The sequence below is a fragment of the Poecilia reticulata genome, chromosome 8 (genome assembly GCF_904066995.2).
Source record: "Poecilia reticulata chromosome 8, P_reticulata-male-v2, whole genome shotgun sequence".
Classification (NCBI taxonomy): domain Eukaryota; kingdom Metazoa; phylum Chordata; class Actinopteri; order Cyprinodontiformes; family Poeciliidae; genus Poecilia; species Poecilia reticulata.
The window spans coordinates 2245556-2267581 of NC_088837.1; the positions used below are offsets into that span (position 1 = coordinate 2245556).

At 39.8% G+C, this 22026-nt stretch overlaps 1 protein-coding gene across 9 annotated transcripts in view; it reads left to right on the top strand.

Annotated features, from left to right (window-relative positions):
* Window positions 1-22026, top strand: part of LOC103468302 (uncharacterized) — a 39764-nt gene that overhangs the window by 11627 nt on the left and 6111 nt on the right. For 3 of the 9 annotated variants that reach the window (XM_081609603.1, XM_081609602.1, XM_081609596.1), the window contains exons 2-9: window positions 12786-12843; window positions 14216-14281; window positions 15757-15810; window positions 15925-16005; window positions 16111-16231; window positions 17545-17568; window positions 17727-17774; window positions 21356-21931. In XM_081609603.1, coding sequence (XP_081465729.1) covers window positions 12814-12843; window positions 14216-14281; window positions 15757-15810; window positions 15925-16005; window positions 16111-16231; window positions 17545-17568; window positions 17727-17774; window positions 21356-21931 — 1000 coding nt within the window. In that variant the 5' untranslated portion in view covers window positions 12786-12813. Of the gene's footprint in view, window positions 1-8931; window positions 9918-9945; window positions 10228-10306; window positions 12598-12782; window positions 12844-14215; window positions 14282-15756; window positions 15811-15924; window positions 16006-16110; window positions 16232-16252; window positions 17064-17544; window positions 17569-17726; window positions 17775-21355; window positions 21932-22026 lie in introns of those variants that run through there. The other 6 variants (XM_081609597.1, XM_081609599.1, XM_081609600.1 and 3 more) reach the window with 6 other exon arrangements.

The following is a 22026-nucleotide window of genomic DNA, read 5'->3' on the forward strand; positions in this document are numbered from 1 at the left end:
TCTTGAGTCTCTAAAAGTAACTTACCGGACTGGATTTTTGTTGGTCTCCTTGTCAGACCTCTGTGACCTTTTAGCTACTGGAGGACAGTAAAATGTCAACTCAAATCATTATGCAGAATGATTTTAATTCTGCCCCTTTTTAAAATTAAAAAGGGGCCTCAGCTGCTCCATGCAAGGCGTCATTAAACATTGATAATAAATAAATAGATAAATAAATAAATATGTCATCTCCTCACTTCTCCACTTACATAACCCCCATGTGATGTTTAATGGGGATAATGAGGAAGGAAGGCACTACTTTTTACACAAAGCTGCTGGTCCTTGTTAGTTTCCGTTTTGGGTCTGACCTCACATGTGGTGCTCTAATGGTCAATGACCATTTGTCATATTTTCTCTTTCACTCAGTGGGCCAACAAAAAGAAGGGAGACATCCATAAGATCATTTATTAATAATGTGGACTCCACAGTTTCCTCAATACAGTTGAAGCCAGTTACATGTCAGTCAAAGCTTCAGTAGGCAACTTTTACAAAGTATGCTTTTTGGTTTTTTTCCAAATTTACCAAAAACTCACTCCACCGTTCAGTGCTTGTTGTTCTCCTATGACCATGAATCTTGGTCACGCATCTGTAATTAGACAGAGCAGATAATGTTAGAGTCCAGGAGAATCGGTCTGTCGTCTGGAAAGCGCTAGCAGGATAGTTACAATACGCAAAGTATTCAGACCCCTTTACATTTTTCACTCTTTGTTTCATTGCAGTCATTTGCTAAAGTCAAAAAAAGTTCATATTATTTCTCATGGATGTACACTCAGCATCCTGAAAAAACTGAAATGTAGACATTTTTGCACATTTACTAAAAAAGGAAAAACTGAAATATCACACGGTCAAAAGTATTCAGACTCTTTGCTGTGGCAGTCATGTTTAACTCACATGCTGCTGTCCATTTCTTGTGATCCTCACTGACAGGGGTGAAAGTAAGGGGGTACAGCAGGGTACTGCGTACCCCTAAAAGATTTAGCGGGGATACGCAGTACCTGCAAGAGAGGGGAGCGGCTGTCTGCTGTAAAAACATCAATGGGTTCACTGTGGAGCAGTGAGTTCACCCACTAATCAGCCGTGACTGATTAGTTTTTCAAGAACAATCTAAAACACGACTTAATCAGTTAATAAATAGCTTTTTTTTCCATTTCACATTGTTTCTGAACTCTTTGTGCTTTGCTAGAGCAGCGGTGCAATATGTCGATCACGGAAGGTTTTGAGTGGATCTCGGCATTAGGTGACAAACTGAACGCAGCCAGGAGGCTGAGACCAGCACGTCCTGCTCTGACTGGGTTATCAAAACGTTCAGAGCTTTATTAAAGACCAACAACTAAAAAATCAACAAAACGTTTTCAAATTAATGACCCAACAACAATAATAATCTCAGTAATTATTGTTTCAACAAGGTGTTGCGCAATTCTGTGCGTTTCGGTTCCATTACTAGTAGAGCAGGAGTTTAAAATGAACTAATCAACCACTGCTGTGCTCAGGGAGGATTATTAATGATAGCAAAATAAATATCAAGCCTGCAAACCTGATATAGTAACGGACTGAATGTTATGCTTTTAACGTAATCTCAGGTCGGATTGTGGAGCGCAGGAGGTTGCCATGGCAACGGGTGTGCTTAAATGACAGAGAGAGATGGAGAGTAAAAAGGTGCTAGTGGTTTTGAGTTGTTCACCTGTTCAGGTTGTTTTACCTTTGCTGTGGCTCGTCACAGCCGCTGCTGTTTCTGAATGTTCAATAAACGACAAACTTGGACTAATTACCTCGTTCTTTGTGAGAATACATCATTTACACCAAACATCAAACACGGTAAATATGTTTCATTAAGCATTTAACAAGCAAATGGCATATAATTACCGCGATAATTATATGAAATTTAATTGTCTAATATAAAAAAATTGTTTGGTGCTGTCGGGCTCAGAGTCTGAGAGGCTTTTCCTTTATCAATTTTTTTGCCTCTTATTTAGTGGAAATATTGATGTTGATGAGATTTTCTCCAAAATAACCTTTTTCAACTTTTATAGCTCCGCTGTTGAAAATGAGAAGCTAACATTCACAAATGACATTGAAATAAAATCCAGTCCAACATCTGGTTTGAGGTGATTCCTCTGGAACCTGTAGGAGGAAAAATATCCCAACTTCAGAAGATGAGCTTTAACCTAACAGAGCTCAGTGGTTCCTCCTATCAGTGTGAGAGTCAGGGTGAGGAGGCGCCATGTTAGGAAGAGAAGTGGAAGCTGCAGGATCTTCAGAACAAACAGGTCATGATGCTGGGCTACTGATTATCCCTCTGTCTGGACACAGGATCAATAGAACCAGTTTAAAAGATAAAATGAATGGTTATATGCCAGACATGGAAAACTGGGATGCACTCCATGCCATGATGTTCAGGATTTAGGTCTCATGGCATCTCAAGGTGTCAACATTGCAGCCAGTGGGTTGAGGGAAATACAGCTCCATTCTTTAACAATGCAAGAGCTACCAGCTTTTATCGCTTCGCAAAAATTTAATCAGCACAGAAACTCCAAAGCAATATATATATATATAATTTTTTTTGTCTTTTTTTTTTTGTCATAGTACCCCCAAGAATTTAAAACTACTTTCACCACTGCTCACTGAGATGGTTCTACTTTAATTAATCTGATTAGACTTGATTAGGAGAGACACACACCTGTCTATACAAGACCTCACAGTTCACAGTTCATGTCAGAGCAAATGAGAATCATGAGGTGGAAGGAACTGCCCAATGACTCAGAGACAGAACTGTGGCAAAGATTACAAAATATCTGGACAAGGCGCCACAAGAGGTTCTGTAGAACTCCAGGTTCCTAAGAGCCTCCATGGTCCTTACAGGGAAGAAGTTTGTTACGAGCAGAACTCCAACTAAACCTGGCCGTCCAGTTAACTGAGTTATCATGTGAGAAGAAGCCAAAGGTCACAGTGGCTGAACTCCAGAGATGCAGCAGAAAGACGGGAGAAAGTTCCACAACTATCACTGCAGCCGTCCAGCAGGCAGGGCTTTATGGCAGCGTGGCCTGATGGAGGCCTCTCCTCAGTAACAGGCACATGAAAACCTGCATAGTTTGATGAATAACACATGAAAGACTCACAGACTGAGAAATAACTAGAGAGGATCTGCAGGAAGAGGCAGAGGATTCCCAAATCCAGGTGTGGAAAACTTGCTGCATCATCATTCCCAACAGGACTCCTGGCTGTACCAGCTCTGAAGGAGCTTCTACTCAACACTGAGCAAAGACTCTGAATCCTTGTGACCGTCTGATATTTCAGTTTTTCTTTTTTGTTTTCTATCAAGATGGGATGCTGAGTGTACGTTTACAAGAAATAATATAAACTTTTTATTTTTGCAAATGGCTCCAACGGAAAAATGTAAAGATGTCTGAATACTCTCCGTACGCTCTGCGAATCTTGAAAGGTTTAAGCATGTTCAACTTTCACCTGGACTCAGCTTGGGCTGTTTTGCTTAAACATTGGTTTTGATGTGTCTTCATGGGAACCGACATGCTTAGATTACAGAAAGCCATCAAGGCACTCCAGTCCCAGGCGGAGACAGAATGTCTTCAGGTAAACTTTGGTTCTGGTTGACAGTTGAGCTGTGATAATTACATAATAATGTCCTCAGTTTTGACAGTTGAATTGTTGAGGCGCTGCCGGATGCCGTGGGAATTGCAACAACTGCAACATACCTAAAACATGATACAGATCAGCAGCATGTCCCCTCGAGCTTTATTACACGTTTATTAGGCAAGAAAACATTAGAAGGATCCTTTGGGAGCTTTAATAAGTGGTTCTGTGAAGTTTTTATCCTCCATCAAAAGATGTTGGTTTGGTGTGTATGGAGTACGCAATTTACCTGCTGATCGATCTCAACATCTCTTGAAGAAAACCATGGAATTACTTCAGTCACGCCTCCTGAGTCTGGTTTGGTCCTTGTGAAACGCAGAAAGCCAGGATAAACTGATGGTGCCATGCCAACCCTGGCTCTGTCTCTCACTCTGGGTTTGTGAAACAGTCCTCTGCTTTGTTGCATCGTTGAGATTTTTTGTCCAAAAGAAAACCTTTAATCTAAGGAAGACATGAACCGTGAGGTATTCAGTGGGAGACGGTTATTGTCGTAGTTAGTTATTGGTGGAGTGATGAGTGGACCCACACGCAGCAGGTCCAGGCTGTTGAGTTGACAGAGTGAATAAAAACAGGAATCAGCTGCAAAAACAGCAAAGGACAAGAAAAGAGAGGAGGTGTACAAATAACAGTTGGGTTTTGCACTGATACAGTTGCTCAATTTGACCCTTAATAAATAAATTTGCTTAATGGAAACACGGCGAATTTGAAAAAGAACTAGGTTTTTTTTAATTGTTTTTATTAAAAGTTTGCCGCTGGTATAAATATATATATATATATTTTTTGGCCTTGATGAAATTGGTTTATTTTGCAAAACTGCAGTGGAAACACTTTTCCACATGATAGGACAGACATGATCAACAACCAGATGTTATTACTGACAAACTACGAACCAAACAGGAAGTAGTTGAAGGATCAAGGCGCGGCACTTGTTCATGTCAAGGGGAGGGTTGGAGGCGCTAGGAACGAACGCTCAGGGAGCCGACGGTGAGTAGATCTGCGTTTATTCTTCATCGTACACACAGATGACTCAGGTCAGATACAAGAGTACAACTTGCGGAGTCTTCCTCAAAAACTAAACTAAACTCGGAGGTACCTTTCCTCTACTCCGTTGAACACAGAAACTAAACAGCACAATGGTCAGACAGCAATCCGGCGACATTCCGACGACGGCATTCTGACGACGATCCAGCGCCACACAATGGTGCACGCCGACTTAAATTACCAGGGGAACAGGTGAACGAGATTACCAATCAACAGAGGGTAAATGACCAGAATAAACATAGAAACACAGAATAAACCCCTAAACATAGAATGAGAATACAGAAATAAACCCAAAAGAACTGACATCATGACAGAATCCCCCCCTTAAGGGCGGATACCAGACGCCCAAACAAAAGAAACAAACAATCATCATCCGAACCCCACTAACTGGAAGAAAGAACCAAGTCCAAAGCGACCCAAAACTGACGTGGGGCAGAGCAAAAAAACAAAAAACACTGTCACAGAGACAGACCTAAGAAAACACCCCAAGAGTCCGTGAACCGGAAAATCAACATGTTGACTCCACAGAACTAAAACGCGGACCCGGACATTAGTCCGTCTCAGGTCAGGCGGACGGCCTGGCCGCCATCGTGATGCCCAAAGTCCTTCCGGTGGTCGACCCAGACGTCGACGCCAGATTCGCCTAACCTCAGGCGACCAGCCCGGCTGTCGACGTGAGGTCCGACCGCGTACTGCACAGCGAAATCCATAGAGCAGACGGCGTCTCCAAGCCGTTTGAGGACCACGACCCACCCTCGCCCGTGCGGGCTCAATGCGGTCATCTAAAGCTGCAATGTCCACTGGCCCCGAAACTAGCCTCCTCGAACCGGATGGCAAGAATCTGGGGATCACTTGAAATCCCGGAGCTAGAACGTCAGAGAACTCCGGAGCCTGTGGACCCTCGGGACGACTCGAGGTCTCAGGCTCAGGGCCACAGTTATCCAAGGAAGCAGACCGGGAACTTGGAACATCCAGGAGTTCCGGAACAGGATCGCAGGACCCCACTGGAACAGGTAAGGGCTCCCGAAGACCCAGAAACTTCGGATCAGGATCTCTGAACTCCTCTGGCACAGGTAGAAGCTCAGGAACCACCGTCAACTCTGGAACAGGGTCACGGAACTCCCTCGGCGCATGTAAGAACGCCAAATCCGATGGAAGCTCCAGATCAGGATTTAGGAGCAGCTCAGGAACGGTCTCGAATACCGGAAATGCTGGGGCAGGATTCTCAATCCCCTCCGGCACAAACTGGAACACTGGAACTGTAGGAAACTCCGGCACAAACTGGAACACTGGAACTGTAGGAAACTCCGGAGCAGGATTTTCAATCCTCTCCGACACAGACTGGAACTCTGGAACTGCTGGAAACTCCGGAGCAGGATTCTCAATCCTCTCCGACACAGACTGGAACTCTGGAACTGCTGGAAACTCCGGAGCAGGATTCTCAATCCTCTCCGACACAGACTGGAACTCTGGAACTGCTGGAAACTCCGGAGCAGGATTCTCAATCCTCTCCGACACAGACTGGAACTCTGGAACTGCTGGAAACTCCGGAGCAGGATTCTCAATCCTCTCCGATACAGACTGGAACAGTTCCAATAGGACCCCATAGAGCAGGGGTGTCAAACTCCAGTCCTGAAGGGCCGCCGTCCTGCAGTTTTTAGATGTGCCACAGGTACAAAACACCTGAATCAAATGGCTTAATTACCTCCTCAGTTCTCCAGAGCCTTGCTAATGACTTAATTATTCTATTCAGGTGTGGTGCAGCAGAGGCACTTCTAAAAGTTGCAGGACACCGGTGTTATGCCCAGAAAAGCCCGCCTGCCCAAATTTGCATCCCCTGTCGCGGGAGCGCGCATCGCTCTAAACTCTCGCATATTGACGAGGAAACGGATAAAAATATGACCGAAGAGAAAATTTTAAAGATAATTGTAACATTATCACGTTTCTCAACCGTGTAATCCCTAATACGGTGGGTTTTATTTCGCAAATTATTTGAAATAAATACGGTTTTTACACTTTTATTGACACAATGAGTCGAACTTTTTTTCAGTCCGTGTCTGTTGTAAACGTTCTCCGCAAATGGTTTGAAATTCTCTGCTTTGTCTTTTGATATCATAATAGCTCAAAAGCATTACAACAGAGAACCATTATGTAGAACATTTTATATCATGCTTCACTTCTAGTCTGTTAATGTAGGAGGAAATGCAACTTAATTTATGAGCCTGAAAATATTTGCATCCGTCTTGTTGATATGAAACTTATAGCATTAGCTCAGAGAACAAGTGTCATTACGTAGAAGAGATTAAATCATTTCAGCTCTTTATTTCCCCCAATTAGCACAGGGATGCATGTTTTGGCAATATAGATTTTGAGCCTGCCACAATATGCATTCCTTCTCTATTCCCCTCAAATATTATCCTATCGATATAAAACATATACCAGCAGTTATTGGAACTACTCAGATTATGTAGAAAAAAATATTTCACTATTAACTCTTGAATTCTTTAAATTAGCACAGGGATGCGTTTTTGGGCAAATTTTCAGCCTGCCAAAATATGCATCCCTTATCTATTCCCCTCAAATATTATCCTAATGATTTAAAACTTATACCAGCAGTTCTTGGAGCTACTCTCATTATGTAGAAATAGTTATTTTACTTTTAACTCTTTATTTCTCAAAGTTAGCACAGGGATGCATTTTTGGGCAATATGGATTTCCAGCCTGCCAAAATATGCACCCCTTTCTATTCCCCTCAAATATTATCCAATTGATTTAAAACTTATAACAGCAGTTCTTGGAGCTACTCTCATTATGTAGAAAAAGTTATTTCACTCTTAACTCTCTAATTATTAAAATTAGCACAGGATGCATTTTTGGGCAATATGGATGGCCTGCCAAAATATGCATCCCCTCTCTATTCCCCTCAAATGTTATCCTATTGATTTAAAACTTATAACAGCAGTTCATGGAACTACTCTCATTATGTAGAAAAAGTTATTTCATTCTTAACTCTTTAATTCTTCAAATTAGCACAGGGATGCGTTTTTGGGCAATATGGATGGCCTGCCAAAATACGCATCCCCTGTCTATTCTCCTTAAATATTATTATAGTGATTTAAAACTTATACCATCAGTTCTTGGAGCTACTCTCATTATGTAGAAAAAGTTATTTCACTCTTAACTCTCTAATTATTAAAATTAGCACAGGGATGCATTTTTGGGCAATATGGATTTCCAGCCTGCCAAAATATGCACCCCTCTCTATTCCCTTCAAATATTATCCTATTGATTTAAAACTTATACCAGCAGTTCTTGGAGCTACTCTCATTATGTAGAAATAGTTATTTTACTTTTAACTCTTTATTTCTCAAAGTTAGCACAGGGATGCATTTTTGGGCAATATGGATTTCCAGCCTGCCAAAATATGCACCCCTCTCTATTCCCTTCAAATATTATCCAATTGATTTAAAACTTATAACAGCATTTCTTGGAGCTACTCTCATTATGTAGAAATAGTTATTTTACTTTTAACTCTTTATTTCTCAAAGTTAGCACAGGGATGCATTTTTGGGCAATATGGATCCCAGTGCTAATTTGAAGAATTGAAGAGTTAAGAGTGAAATAACGTTTTCTACATAATGAGGGTAGCTCCAAGAACTGCTGTTATAAGTTTTAAATCAATTGGATAATATTTGAGGGGAATAGAAAGGGGTGCATATTTTGGCAGGCTGGAAATCCATATTGCCCAAAAATGAATCCCTGTGCTAATTTGAAGAATTAGAGAGTTAAGAGTGAAATAACTTTTTCTACATAATGAGAGTAGCTCCAAGAACTGCTGTTATAAGTTTTAAATCAATTGGATAATATTTGAGGGGAATAGAAAGGGGTGCATATTTTGGCAGGCTGGAAATCCATATTGCCCAAAAATGAATCCCTGTGCTAATTTGAAGAATTAGAGAGTTAAGAGTGAAATAACTTTTTCTACATAATGAGAGTAGCTCCAAGAACTGCTGTTATAAGTTTTAAATCAATTGGATAATATTTGAGGGGAATAGAGAGGGGTGCATATTTTGGCAGGCTGGAAATCCATATTGCCCAAAAATGCATCCCTGTGCTAACTTTGAGAAATAAAGAGTTAAAAGTAAAATAACTATTTCTACATAATGAGAGTAGCTCCAAGAACTGCTGGTATAAGTTTTAAATCAATAGGATAATATTTGAGGGGAATAGATAAGGGATGCATATTTTGGCAGGCTGAAAATTTGCCCAAAAACGCATCCCTGTGCTAATTTAAAGAATTCAAGAGTTAATAGTGAAATATTTTTTTCTACATAATCTGAGTAGTTCCAATAACTGCTGGTATATGTTTTATATCGATAGGATAATATTTGAGGGGAATAGAGAAGGAATGCATATTGTGGCAGGCTCAAAATCTATATTGCCAAAACATGCATCCCTGTGCTAATTGGGGGAAATAAAGAGCTGAAATGATTTAATCTCTTCTACGTAATGACACTTGTTCTCTGAGCTAATGCTATAAGTTTCATATCAACAAGACGGATGCAAATATTTTCAGGCTCATAAATTAAGTTGCATTTCCTCCTACATTAACAGACTAGAAGTGAAGCATGATATAAAATGTTCTACATAATGGTTCTCTGTTGTAATGCTTTTGAGCTATTATGATATCAAAAGACAAAGCAGAGAATTTCAAACCATTTGCGGAGAACGTTTACAACAGACACGGACTGAAAAAAAGTTCGACTCATTGTGTCAATAAAAGTGTAAAAACCGTATTTATTTCAAATAATTTGCGAAATAAAACCCACCGTATTAGGGATTACACGGTTGAGAAACGTGATAATGTTACAATTATCTTTAAAATTTTCTCTTCGGTCATATTTTTATCCGTTTCCTCGTCAATATGCGAGAGTTTAGAGCGATGCGCGCTCCCGCGACAGGGGATGCAAATTTGGGCAGGCGGGCTTTTCTGGGCATAACACCGGCCCTCGAGGACTGGAGTTTGACACCCCTGCCATAGAGAAAACCCACCAGGAGCCTCCCACCATCTTCATTACAGGAGGGCTCGTCTCCCCCACCTTCGCGGAAGTGGTGCGAAGCGTCGGGGTAGGTATTCAGTCCCAACCCACTCGATGAGACTGGAGCCAGTGATGAGGTGGCAAGCGGCTCAGTTAAGTTGTACTCTGGAACCCTCAACCCGGTGGCCCGGGCAGGGAAACTCGAGGCCGCAACGGCCCCTCGGGGGAGAGACCCTGCAGCGTGAGATGTCGGCTCAGGTCGATGAACAGATCGTGTCAGTCCTCCTTCAGACGACCAGGGGACACCCCACGGAAAAAAGTCCTCTCGGTCCCCGTAGAAAAATCCCCACAACTCATCCTCCCCCAGCCGTGGAGGAGAACATGAGCGCGGAGTATGGCTGGATCGTTCTGTCAAGGGGAGGGTTGGAGGCGCTAGGAACGAACGCTCAGGGAGCCGACGGTGAGTAGATCTGCGTTTATTCTTCATCGTACACACAGATGACTCAGGTCAGATACAAGAGTACAACTTGCGGAGTCTTCCTCAAAAACTAAACTAAACTCGGAGGTACCTTTCCTCTACTCCGTTGAACACAGAAACTAAACAGCACAATGGTCAGACAACAATCCGGCGACGGCATTCTGACGACGATCCAGCGCCACACAATGGTGCACGCCGACTTAAATTACCAGGGGAACAGGTGAACGAGATTACCAATCAACAGAGGGTAAATGACCAGAATAAACATAGAAACACAGAATAAACCCCTAAACATAGAATGAGAATACAGAAATAAACCCAAAAGAACTGACATCATGACAGTTCACATGTGATTTTAATTGTCCTTTTCATTTAAAACAAACGAGCAATTTTGAAATTTACGTTTTTTCTTTTTTTTTCGTACATTAGGGTAATATTGACAAAACTTTGTGCTCATTTGTAATGGAGATGCAGCTACAGCACACAGGAATGCTGGAACAAAAGACCGAACTAAAGCAAAAACAATCCAAGACCCTGACAGTTAAGGTTGACTGGAAATTAAACTGTCAGCAAAATAAACTGTTTTCTATTTTACGACCCTTTATGAAGTCTGCAATCTTTCTGCTGGTGTTCTGTGAGGCCTGTGATGTCTTCATGTCACACAGTCTGTACAATATAGCAACTATAAGAGATTGATTCCAGTGAAATCTTAAAACTGAATCAAGCGTATTTTTGGTGGAACCATGAAAAGTATCCGGTCTATCGGGGCGTAACCATTATCCCAAACGACACATTTGGTGTGGTTTATAATTCTCTTGGATTTAATTGCTCTTCTCTTTAATGGTTAAAAACACACATACTCACTAACTGCTACAGTACGGCACACATAATTACCCTCAAACACACACAGGGTAAGTAGGAGGATCACAAAGTGACATTCCTGTTTGTTTGTTCTGACTAAACTCACCGCGGAAAGTCAGAGACAGCATGATGGGGTGATACGCTTCATTATTTCCTTTAGTGGCATAAATATTAAGAGTGACAACAAACAAAAACATTTGATTCTGTCAGGTCAGCACAAAAGTGCAAAATTAATGAAGATAAATAAAAGTTAAAAGTCCTACATCTGTGGCCTTTAAAACAAATAATATCTGAAAAAAACATGTCTAAATATAAACACGTAGACTCTCTGTGCTACCATTAGTTCAGATGAAATATACTGTACAGTGTGAATGAGAGTAATTCTAAAATATCTGTATATATATTTGACTCAGCAAGAAATGTCCAAGGAAAAACATGGAAATGTCCGTTTCAAATGAAAAAATGTTCAACTTTTGAAACTCAGACATTTTCTACATAAGATGTTTCAAAAGTGACCTTTTTTTGTTAAATCTCAGAAATGTTCTTGTTTTATTCTAAAAACCTTTTGAGATTAACCTCAATATTTGAGGGGTTTGTTTTTTTTGCCAGATATTTACTCTTCCTGTTTTTTTTCTACCTAGAAAGACCTTTTTACGCCTTCATAAAAAGCACGCCAATAAAAACGAGCAGTAATAGTTTTGAAGACACACACACACACATCACTCAATAGATTGCTAAGTACATTCATCACTTAATCAATAAAGCAAATGTGAAAAAATGTGAAAAATTGTATTGTTTTTTGTAAATTCAATGCATCAAAATGTCTGTCTGACATGAATTGTGACCTTTGCTTTGAGCTGAACTAAAATCAGATAAATGTTTGGGGCGTGTGCTTTGCTGCTTAAATGGAGATAATCTCCAAACTTTTCTTATTTTCAGTTTGTCATGATTCTGTTTGAGTTTAGATTTATTTTTTTTGGCCTTCCGACTCTTCCCTCTGTTTGTTGTGATGTTTTATTCTTTGAGCATCTTGTCATGATGTCAGTTCTTTTGGGTTTATTTCTGTATTCTCATTCTATGTTTAGGGGTTTATTCTGTGTTTCTATGTTTATTCTGGTCATTTACCCTCTGTTGATTGGTAATCTCGTTCACCTGTTCCCCTGGTAATTTAAGTCGGCGTGCACCATTGTGTGGCGCTGGATCGTCGTCAGAATGCCGTCGTCGGAATGTCGCCGGATTGTTGTCTGACCATTGTGCTGTTTAGTTTCTGTGTTCAACGGAGTAGAGGAAAGGTACCTCCGAGTTTAGTTTAGTTTTTGAGGAAGACTCCGCAAGTTGTACTCTTGTATCTGACCTGAGTCATCTGTGTGTACGATGAAGAATAAACGCAGATCTACTCACCGTCGGCTCCCTGAGCGTTCGTTCCTAGCGCCTCCAACCCTCCCCTTGACACATCTGAGTTATTGATTAGTGTCTCTGGTCTAGCATTTGGTGTGTACAAATATTTCTGTTTTTTATTAAAGATGTGAGGAAGGACTGTTGAGCCAGATGTTGTTTGTGACGCTGAATACCAGAAAATAACTTTTCATTTCACCCTAATACAACCGTATTACATGGTTCCACCTTGGGACTGGTTACTAAAGTTTTCTTTCTTTGTATCTTCTGTTCTCTCATCACAGAGTAAACCTGGATTGTCACGGTAACAGAATGGCTTCCCGCTGCCTTCTCTTGTTCTTTGTAAGTATTACTTGTTTAGTCACACAACCCTGACTTTCTTCAAAGACGACTTGTGATGTCTATGTGCTAAATCATCTCTGATGATGTTTGCCTGCAGCATGTGCAATGGTTTTACAATCGTCATGATTTTTTTATTTGTACATTTTATTCTGTCATCATTATTTTTACTGGTGCATAATAAAACAAGCTAAAGAATGTGATGCTGTCTACTAAATCAGTCTAATTGGCCATTTGGTCATTTATTTATTTGTTTAGTGATTAATTGGCTTCTTTCATTCATTTACAGCTTTAAAGGTCACATCACATGTTGACAGACAAAAGTTTTGAATTAAAGGAGTAGCTTGAAGAAAAAAAAAAGGTTATGTAGTCTAGCCGGGTTTTTGTTTTGTTTTGTTTGTTTTTGTTTTATTTTACATTGATATCGCATGTAAATTAGGATGTGGGAGGAGTGGAAAGGAATGACAAAAAAGCACAAACTCAGGTTGAGCCACTGACTCATTGGTTCCATGTATGTTTAGTGAAGGGAACTTAAGTAGAGTGAACTCGTTCCCACGTTCAGAACATCACTTAGAGTTGATTTCAGCTCTGTGACATGGTGAATATCTTAAGGAATGCATGTAATTAATGGCTGATGTGAGCAGAAGACGGGGACAGAGAGAGACGGATGGATGGATGGTTCTCTGAGAAATGATTGTGTGTGAAGATCAAAGTAGAGCAGCATGTCTGGAAATCAGCAATAAGGTTGTTTAGATCAAATTTCAACCCCCTTCTGATCCTCACCTTGAACGTAAAGTTGCAATCACCCTAATCTTCAGGCAAGTTGTCTTCACCACAGCTAGAAGGTCAAATAGATGACGTCTCTATCACGCAACATTAAAATTTGAATGCTGCCAAATTATTGGACAGCTGTACCTAATAAAGTGGACGGGGAATGTATACTAAGAGTGAACACTGGATGGGAAAGGCGATTTAAAAGGGAGGTAGTCATGTTGTAGCAGGAAGTGAGGCACTGAAGAAGTAATGGCATTGAATCGTGTATGAAATGAATCCAAAGACTGTGAACAGCGACAATCAGCAAAACTAACTGAAAGACAAAACGTAACCAAGTGATAAATTAGACCAGAAATCTTAATATGAATAGAAAAATGTAACTTTGAGGTCCTTTGGGTGGCCATCTTGAAACATGGAAGCCATCTTTGATTGTCAAGGGGCCAGTTGGGCCTCAAAGTATCAACATGTTGCATTTTGTGCTTCTACAACAGTTTAATACACATACATAAATCCAGCTACTCATTTTTTCCATCATTGTTATAGAATGCAAGAAACAAAATATTTATAGTAAAAATAATAACTTTGCTTTACATTTTTCTAGGTTTTTTTAAGTCTCACCGGCCTGTCAGATGAGGAGTGTCATGATCATTTCTCCATAGAACACTGGGTATGACAAGTTCTGTGTTTTGTTTTTTTGTTGTTGGTTTTTTTTTTTGCAAATGCTGTCAATTGAATAATATGCTGAAACTCCTTTCCATCTATAATATGTATGTAAAACTCCCAACAGACAAGTGTTCATTTGTACTTGTATTCAGTAAAAACGCTGTTCTCACTCAACAACAGAGAACACAATAGCTTTGGTTGATCGCAAGCATTTTGGCCAATTTTAGATTTTCTTTTGCTTTAAATTGTTTATCTCAGTTGTTTTGGTTTCCAGTTCATCAAATGCAAAAAAGTAATCCGTCATAAGTTAAAGTTTAATGTTTAGCCAGTCAGTCAAACGTAGCTATCAAGTGTTTGCATCTCATCAAATTTCATGAACGTTTAACTTTCTTGTCAGGCATGTGCAGGGGGAGCCCCGCCCCTTTTATTCTGACACCCCGAGTGCCCTTTATAAATGCATTATCATTATTGTTATTATTTTTATTTTAAGCTGTTGAGACCTGCTTGTGCCCCTCAACAATATTCTTTAGCCAAATATAGTTATTTGGCAAAATAAATTAATCTAGCTGCCCTCAGTCTAATAATGACTCTCAGTTTCTCTGCCTCCATGTTGTTCAGAAACCGGGAGGAGGGGGTGGAGCTGCACCCTCTCAAATCGTGGACAACGCCGACCGAATCTGGGCCTGAGGTTCGAATAGCAGTTACTGCAGAACCTCAGAGAAAACTTCTGACTTTAACTTTATCAGGCTGCCCCAGTGCTGGACTAGATGGACTGGGGCATCTAATCTTCCTGTTAAAAGAAGATTCGGCCCACAGCATTTGGAGTTCACAAAATATCACGTAAACATCAGCGAAAATACTGCACCAGTAATTTGGACTACAGATTAAAGCCAGTTTTGATTAAATGAATCAAAATGTCCCAAAAGCATCGGCGGACTGGCTTAGGGGCCACTGGGGGATTCCAGCGGCTCTTCATGCAGGGCCGGCTCAAGGTAATATGGGGCCCTAGGCAGAATCATGATTTAGGCTCCCTGACCCCCTCCTACTAAGACCATCAGCATCACAAACAGTGTGTAAATGTAGATTTAGTCACACCATGCTGTAACTGTGTTACACAACAAACTATCAAGATGATTCTTTGTACTTTTACAAAGTAAACTTTTGTTTTTTTTATTTATTCTCTGCTGAATGCATTAAATAAAACTTAACAGCAATGCCATTCTCAATAAATGAATGCTACAAGTTTAGCTCTATTATCTGTTTTACAATTCAACCATTTCTAGGGGCCCCTGAATGGGGGAATCTCTGCACGGCCCTGTTACTTCTTACCTCTTAATGGAAAATAGTAATACTGATAAAGATTTTTTTAAATATAATAGTTCATTACTCACAGCTTTGGTTATAATGATCTGCATATGATGTAACTGAAAGGATTAACTGTAAATATCGTCTCTCTATCTTGTTTTGTGCTTATTTTAGAACGGCACAGACATGACTGATCTGATTACCCTAGTAAATGCCACCAGCACCGAGGTAACTTAATGATGCAATGATTACCTTTGAGAATGAGCCATTCTGTACGTTTCAATGAATTACACATTTACCTTCATTTGTAAGAGTGTGCATTTATCTGTTCTTTTTTTGCAGAAAATCCTAAATTGCACTGTATGGAAAAACAAAAATCGAACATTATTTTATAAAATCGACAGTGATTGCTTTAAAGACCTAGTGAGTGCATTTCTTGGACATGTCAGAATTTCGATGGCAGTGTCTTTTTCTTGTCTTGTTTTTCCACCTGTTGATGTTTTTGATCATGTTTTTCTTTGTTTACAGGGCCTAAAGGAAATGTGTAATCAGACAACTGAAGGGAAACACAAAATCCATGCGTTTCACTTCAGGTGTTTGTATGCCAAACTACTCAATGTGAATTACTCAGCTCCGTCCGCAAAAGACAGTAAGAAACAATGACACCTAACAATTGTGCCTTATCATTTGAAGCACAGAGTGAGATCAAAGAAGCAGACCTCCCAACATATTATTATTTATTGAGAACAAATGATTTGATTGGATGCTTTGATTGGACCGTTTGTGAAGATGCCGAGATCAACAACTCTGATAGGAAAACCGGTTATTGTGACATATTGGGGAAATAGTAAAGTGGAAAAAGATGCACCGATCAGATTGGATCAGAACTGATTCTAGATAAAGAACTGAAGATGGATGGAAGTAAATAGAGAGCAATCCTGAGAGAAAACCTTCCAAAGTGTTAGGATCCTGGTTGTTGAGTTGTTTTGGTAGTTTGATTTGATTCTAGCTTAATCATTATTTTGTTTTTTTTTCTTGGTTAGATCCGTCTTGTTCCCGTTTTACTTTAGTTCAGTTCTTCTCTGTGTTTCTAGTTATGTTTATTTCTTAGTTGTAGTTATTCTTTGCTTCTCTAGTTTTATGATGTTTCTTTAGTTATTCTGTAGTGTTAGATTTATTTCCTGTTCCCCTGTGTACTCTCCCTCGCCCCTGTGCCACTCTCTCCCTCCCTCTCCTCAGTCTGCCTTCTGCTCTCCACTCACACCTGTAATAATTTAGCTAATCAGCCTAGATCTTATGTTCAGCTTTCAAGAACTTGCATTCGATCACTTCATTCTCGGTCGCTTCTTGCCGGTTCCTTTTATTTACTTCTATCACTTCCTGGTTCCACCTCATGTTCTTCGTGTGTTTTCTTGCCTTAATGTTCTTTGGATTCCTTATTTGTCTTTTGCCCTTGCTTTTGTTTTGTTTTGGGATTTTTTGTAAGTTTTTTGTATTTCACCTTTTTTCATTGAATCATGATTCATTCAAAATTCAGTTGACGTCTCCGTCTCTGTGTTTGGGTCCTACATTTACCACCACATTATAGCGTTTCCTTTGCTTGTGGTTTTTATTAATTTATTTCACAGGAAAAACCTTGTGCCAGTTTGGCACATAAAACTCCAATAAAACCCACTGATGTTTGTGGATCTAACGCAACATGGGAAGTTTTTGCCTGGTGGCAGTTTGGGAGCCTTTGTCCTTTACTACTTCATTGCCATGAGAAACTGCTATGTTTGCTAAGAATGTATACGCAACAATGATTTAAATTTAACTTTGTATACAAGTGAGGTACATACAGAATGCAGTTTGTTGGTCACAGTGCATTGCAGCAAATATTTAAAGACAATCATTGCTTTTATTGTGAATAAATGATTTCTAATTGTAATATCAATCACTAATATTCATATTTCTCATTTTCAGTCTATGGAGATTGTCAAAACTTCGGTGAGTACTTCATTATGGTGTTAGTGTACACTTAAGCTTTTATTGTTTTTCCTAATGTGGACATTTGAGTACTGTATTGTCTTCTGTTCTCTGACAATTGTACATATATTTTTATTATGCAGCTCTGCTAAATAAACTAACCATGCTGTATGTTTCAGGTTCTGAGATCAATACTTTGCAACAGCTATGGAACAATTTAGATAATGGTAAGTTTTAGCATCTTGATTTAGTTCAGTGTTTTACCTTCTATGTTTGGATTTTAATGTTACTGCATGTTTTGGGAACTACAAGTGGAAATGAGCATGTTAGGCTCTAACCTGGTGCAGTAAATAAATAAATTCGTTCATTTGAACACAGCAAAATCTAAATTGGAATTGCAACTTTAGAAAGTCAGCAATGAAGCTTTTTATTCATGACTACTTTACAATCTCGCTGATTTTAGAAATCGCATTTAATATTTAACTGTGGCTCATTTCATGCAAAAAACAAACATTTGACTCATTTCTCATTACATTATCGCCTGATAATGTAATTCACCGACGTTTAATTTTTCCTCATTTGTTGATGTTTCTTCCTGTTTTTTTTGCTGCTGTTGTTTTTTATTTGTCCACAAACCTTCAATAGTCACTGAAACGCTGATCAGACATCATCATTGTTGGTAATTAGGAGTTACTCTGCGTCTCTCTTCTGACAAAATGCTATGCCAGGGAAATCGCTATTAAAAAATGACATAAGTCAGTTTGACAACTCTATCAGAGTCCCTAAAATGTTTTTAAAAATTGATGTGAACTTGTTCACCAAAGGAAATCTGAATATTGTGAAAATCCAACTTTTGGTTTGAGTCTCTGAAAACTCTGCAAGCTAGATCTGAAAATAACATAAATGATGGCTTCTTTTTCCACCCTTTTCTTACATTTCAGCAAATGTTTATAGAACTAAAAATAAAGTAAGAAGTCAAGTATTCACGTTCTTTATTTGAAGCTCAAAAACTATAAGGAAGTTTCCACTAGTGGAGATTTTTCTGCAGCGTATTTGGAGTCCAGATGTTGACAGGTCTTTGAAACGGGCAGGGTTTGGAAAGATTCACGACTGGGACAATCTTTGCCTCTGAAATGACTTCAGAGGCAGGGTTGATTCAAGGCATAAATCAGATGCAAAATATTGATTTCTGCAGCTTTCCTTCTTCGGTAAATGGAGGCAGTTTGGAACCACCGGAACATTTCGTGGGACTGAATGATCGTAGGAGGAGGGTCTTACTCAGAGAGGTGACCAAAAACCAGATGGTCACTTATGGAAGGGCAATCAGCTCTGCAGCAATCCATTAACTGGATATGGTTCCCAGATGATATGACAGTAAAACTGACATAGCAGGCGCCACTGCTAACTATCATTTGAAAGGAGCTCTTACTCTGGGTCTCTAATTTCTGGTCACTATTTATATCCTTTGATGTAACACCCAGCTTGTTGTGTGATTGAAATTTTTGTCTCTTTTTATTTTTGTATATTTTTTACAAATTGAATCAAGATGTCTCATTTTTCCACTGAGGACTACAACAAACGTGTAGCAGTAAACAGAGCTAAACTTAATCATCCGGAATTCATCCTTCACTTTTCAGGGTTATTCAAGCCATTTTCCATGGCCTGAGTGACTCAGAGAAAAACATCTTGCATTTCCCTGTTTATATTATGTTTCTTAATATGCGTGGATTGGGGGGAAAAAAATCCACAATAAATTCAAACCTCTACCCAATTATTGTTTTTGAAATTTTTTCCAGTCGTTAGGTGTATAATAATACTAACTTTTATATACTGTGTTCGCATAATTATTCATGTCAGTGTTTTAAAACTTTCTGTTAAGAGTTTGTTAAAGCTGTGATGTGATTTCTTTTCCTACTCCTGACTTTCATGGTTTATTATACCTTTTGTTTCTTGGGCCTTTATTGGTATATTAGAACTTATTCATAGTAAGTTGTAGGATATGTTGATTTTAGATGAATCAACATCTCCACTAACTTATTAAAATTTTTCAGGTATACCTATATTTAGGCCGCATCAAGAGGTCTCCAATTAATCCAAATTGGGAACCAAAATTACAGCATTTGTTACATTTTCAGCTGCTGTGAATCTTGTTCACGCTGCACAATATTAAACAAACCAGATCCTTTGACAAACTTCCTCTCTTCGCCTGTGGAGGCGCTGCACCAAGAACCACTGTAGAAAACTACATGAAAACCTATGAAGAAGACACTGAGCACAACTTCTGACTTCACAAAATGTAAACAAAAATGGAGTAGCATCAGATTTTAGCGGTTGTAGGGTTTTGTCTTTGAAAATTTGCCAAACAGACACTCTTCAACAATGAACTTAGCACAAGTCGTTTCTCCTGCTAGCAGGATAGGTATTTTGGTTTTATTTTCCCAAATTGCACTGCATTTTAGTCTGCTTCCTTCTTTAGGAGCAGCCTCCAAACCACTTGCCATTCACATATGCATTCCAGAGTTCACTTCAACTGAACCGTGACCTAGGTTTTTAAATGGACCAGGGCTCATGTTAACATTCACACCTCCCCAGATGAACCAGACTTTAAAAAGAATCAGTACAGTTCCATTAAAGCAGCCTCAACATGGCTGATGTGAATGCACTGTGAAATTATGATGCCCTATTTGCCCAAGCTCAGGTGATGATTTCAAAGCCTTGTTAGCTTCTGATAGGTCAACTGGTTGTGTTGTGTGGCTGCAGCAGAACCAAAATGCAGACGGACCTAAACAAACTGACAGGAGGACACAAGGAGAGCAGGACTAGGATGAGACTTGATGTAAGAGAAGAAATCAGCAATGAACTACAGAAAGCAGTGACTTTAGTGACCAAGGAATGAGGTGACAATAATCAATCGAATGTTGAACAGCTGTAGAGAAGTGCAAGTTGGCAGACTGAGGGAAGGACACTAATTACACACAGAACACAGAGGGAGCTGAAGACTAACAATATCAGAGAATAACCAATACGGATAGGTGGAAGGGTCTTGGCAGGAAGGCCTGAAATCAAAAATACCCCCCAAAAAACTGAGTTTAGGCAGGAAACTCAGATGATCATTCATAGAACCATGTCTCAGATGACACCTGATAGAGCAAAGGAGACTAAGTCTGATGTTGAAATTCCAAGGATTGTCAGTGGATGAATTGTGGGAGGCAACCTGTACACTAGTGGTGGAGAAGTCCAGAAGACCAGTGGCAGTGTAAGAGCGCTGGAGGCTGGCACAAAAGTGCAGGAGCTGATGGAAAGCCTCATCTGGAGAACAACCAGGAGGCTGGGATAACTCGGAGAGTCTTGTCAGTAGATTAACTGGAGAAAAGGTCCGGAAGGATTTAGAAACCCACAGAGGATCTCTGGAGACTTGTTCACAGAACTCCAGAGACGTCATGTAGACTGTGACCACTGAACCCACAGAGAATCCCAGGAGGTCACTCTTTTGCCAACCACCTTTACATTTGGAGGACAAAGGAAGAAGCTTTCAAACCCCAGAACACCATCCTAACTGTGAAGTTTGGTTTGGGGTTCATAGGGTCATGTGGGGTTGTCTGGGTTACTTTCATCATCATCAGTAAAAACAGTGTAGTCCCAGGCTGCCAGTGTATGAAAACTTACTATAAAGAGTTTGTTAAAGCTAATCCTGACTATTATGTGGTTCAGTGTACATTTACCTTTTAGACAAATTTTTTTATTTGAATCTTTGTCATTTACTCTCCGCTTATATATTGTTGAACTTACTGAATGGTTGTAATTTTAGATGGAACATCTGCAGGAGTCACATCAGCATCTCCACCAAATACATCAACATTATGTTCAACAACTACAATGACAACATCCACCCCAACTATGTCATCATCACTTGGCGCAACTACATCGACAACATCTCCAACAACTACATCGTCAGGTAGGACAACAACGTTGACGTCTCCACCAACCCCGTCGACATCAACTCCAACCGCTACATCAACATCCACCCCAACTATACCAACGTCACGTAACACAACTACATCGACAACATCTCCAACAACTACATCGTCAGGTAGGACAACGACGTTGACGTCTCCACCAACCCCGTCGACATCAACTCCAACTACTACATCAACATCCACGCCAACTATACCAACGTCACGTAACACAACTTCATTGACAACATCTCCAGCAACTACGTCAACATCACGTAGGACAACTACGTCAACAAGATCTCCACCAACTACGTCAAAATTATCTTTAACAACACAGTCAACAGCTAAAGGAAAAACACAATTGTCAAATGCAGCAACACGACAGTCACCAACGGACTTTGACCCTTGTTTGCCATGTTCTTTGAAAAGTGGTAAGATTATCCACTTTATTTGGTCATTTCATTGCTGAAAGAGATTCTTTGATTATTTTTAATAACTGCAACTCTGTTTGCAAACTGCCTTTACC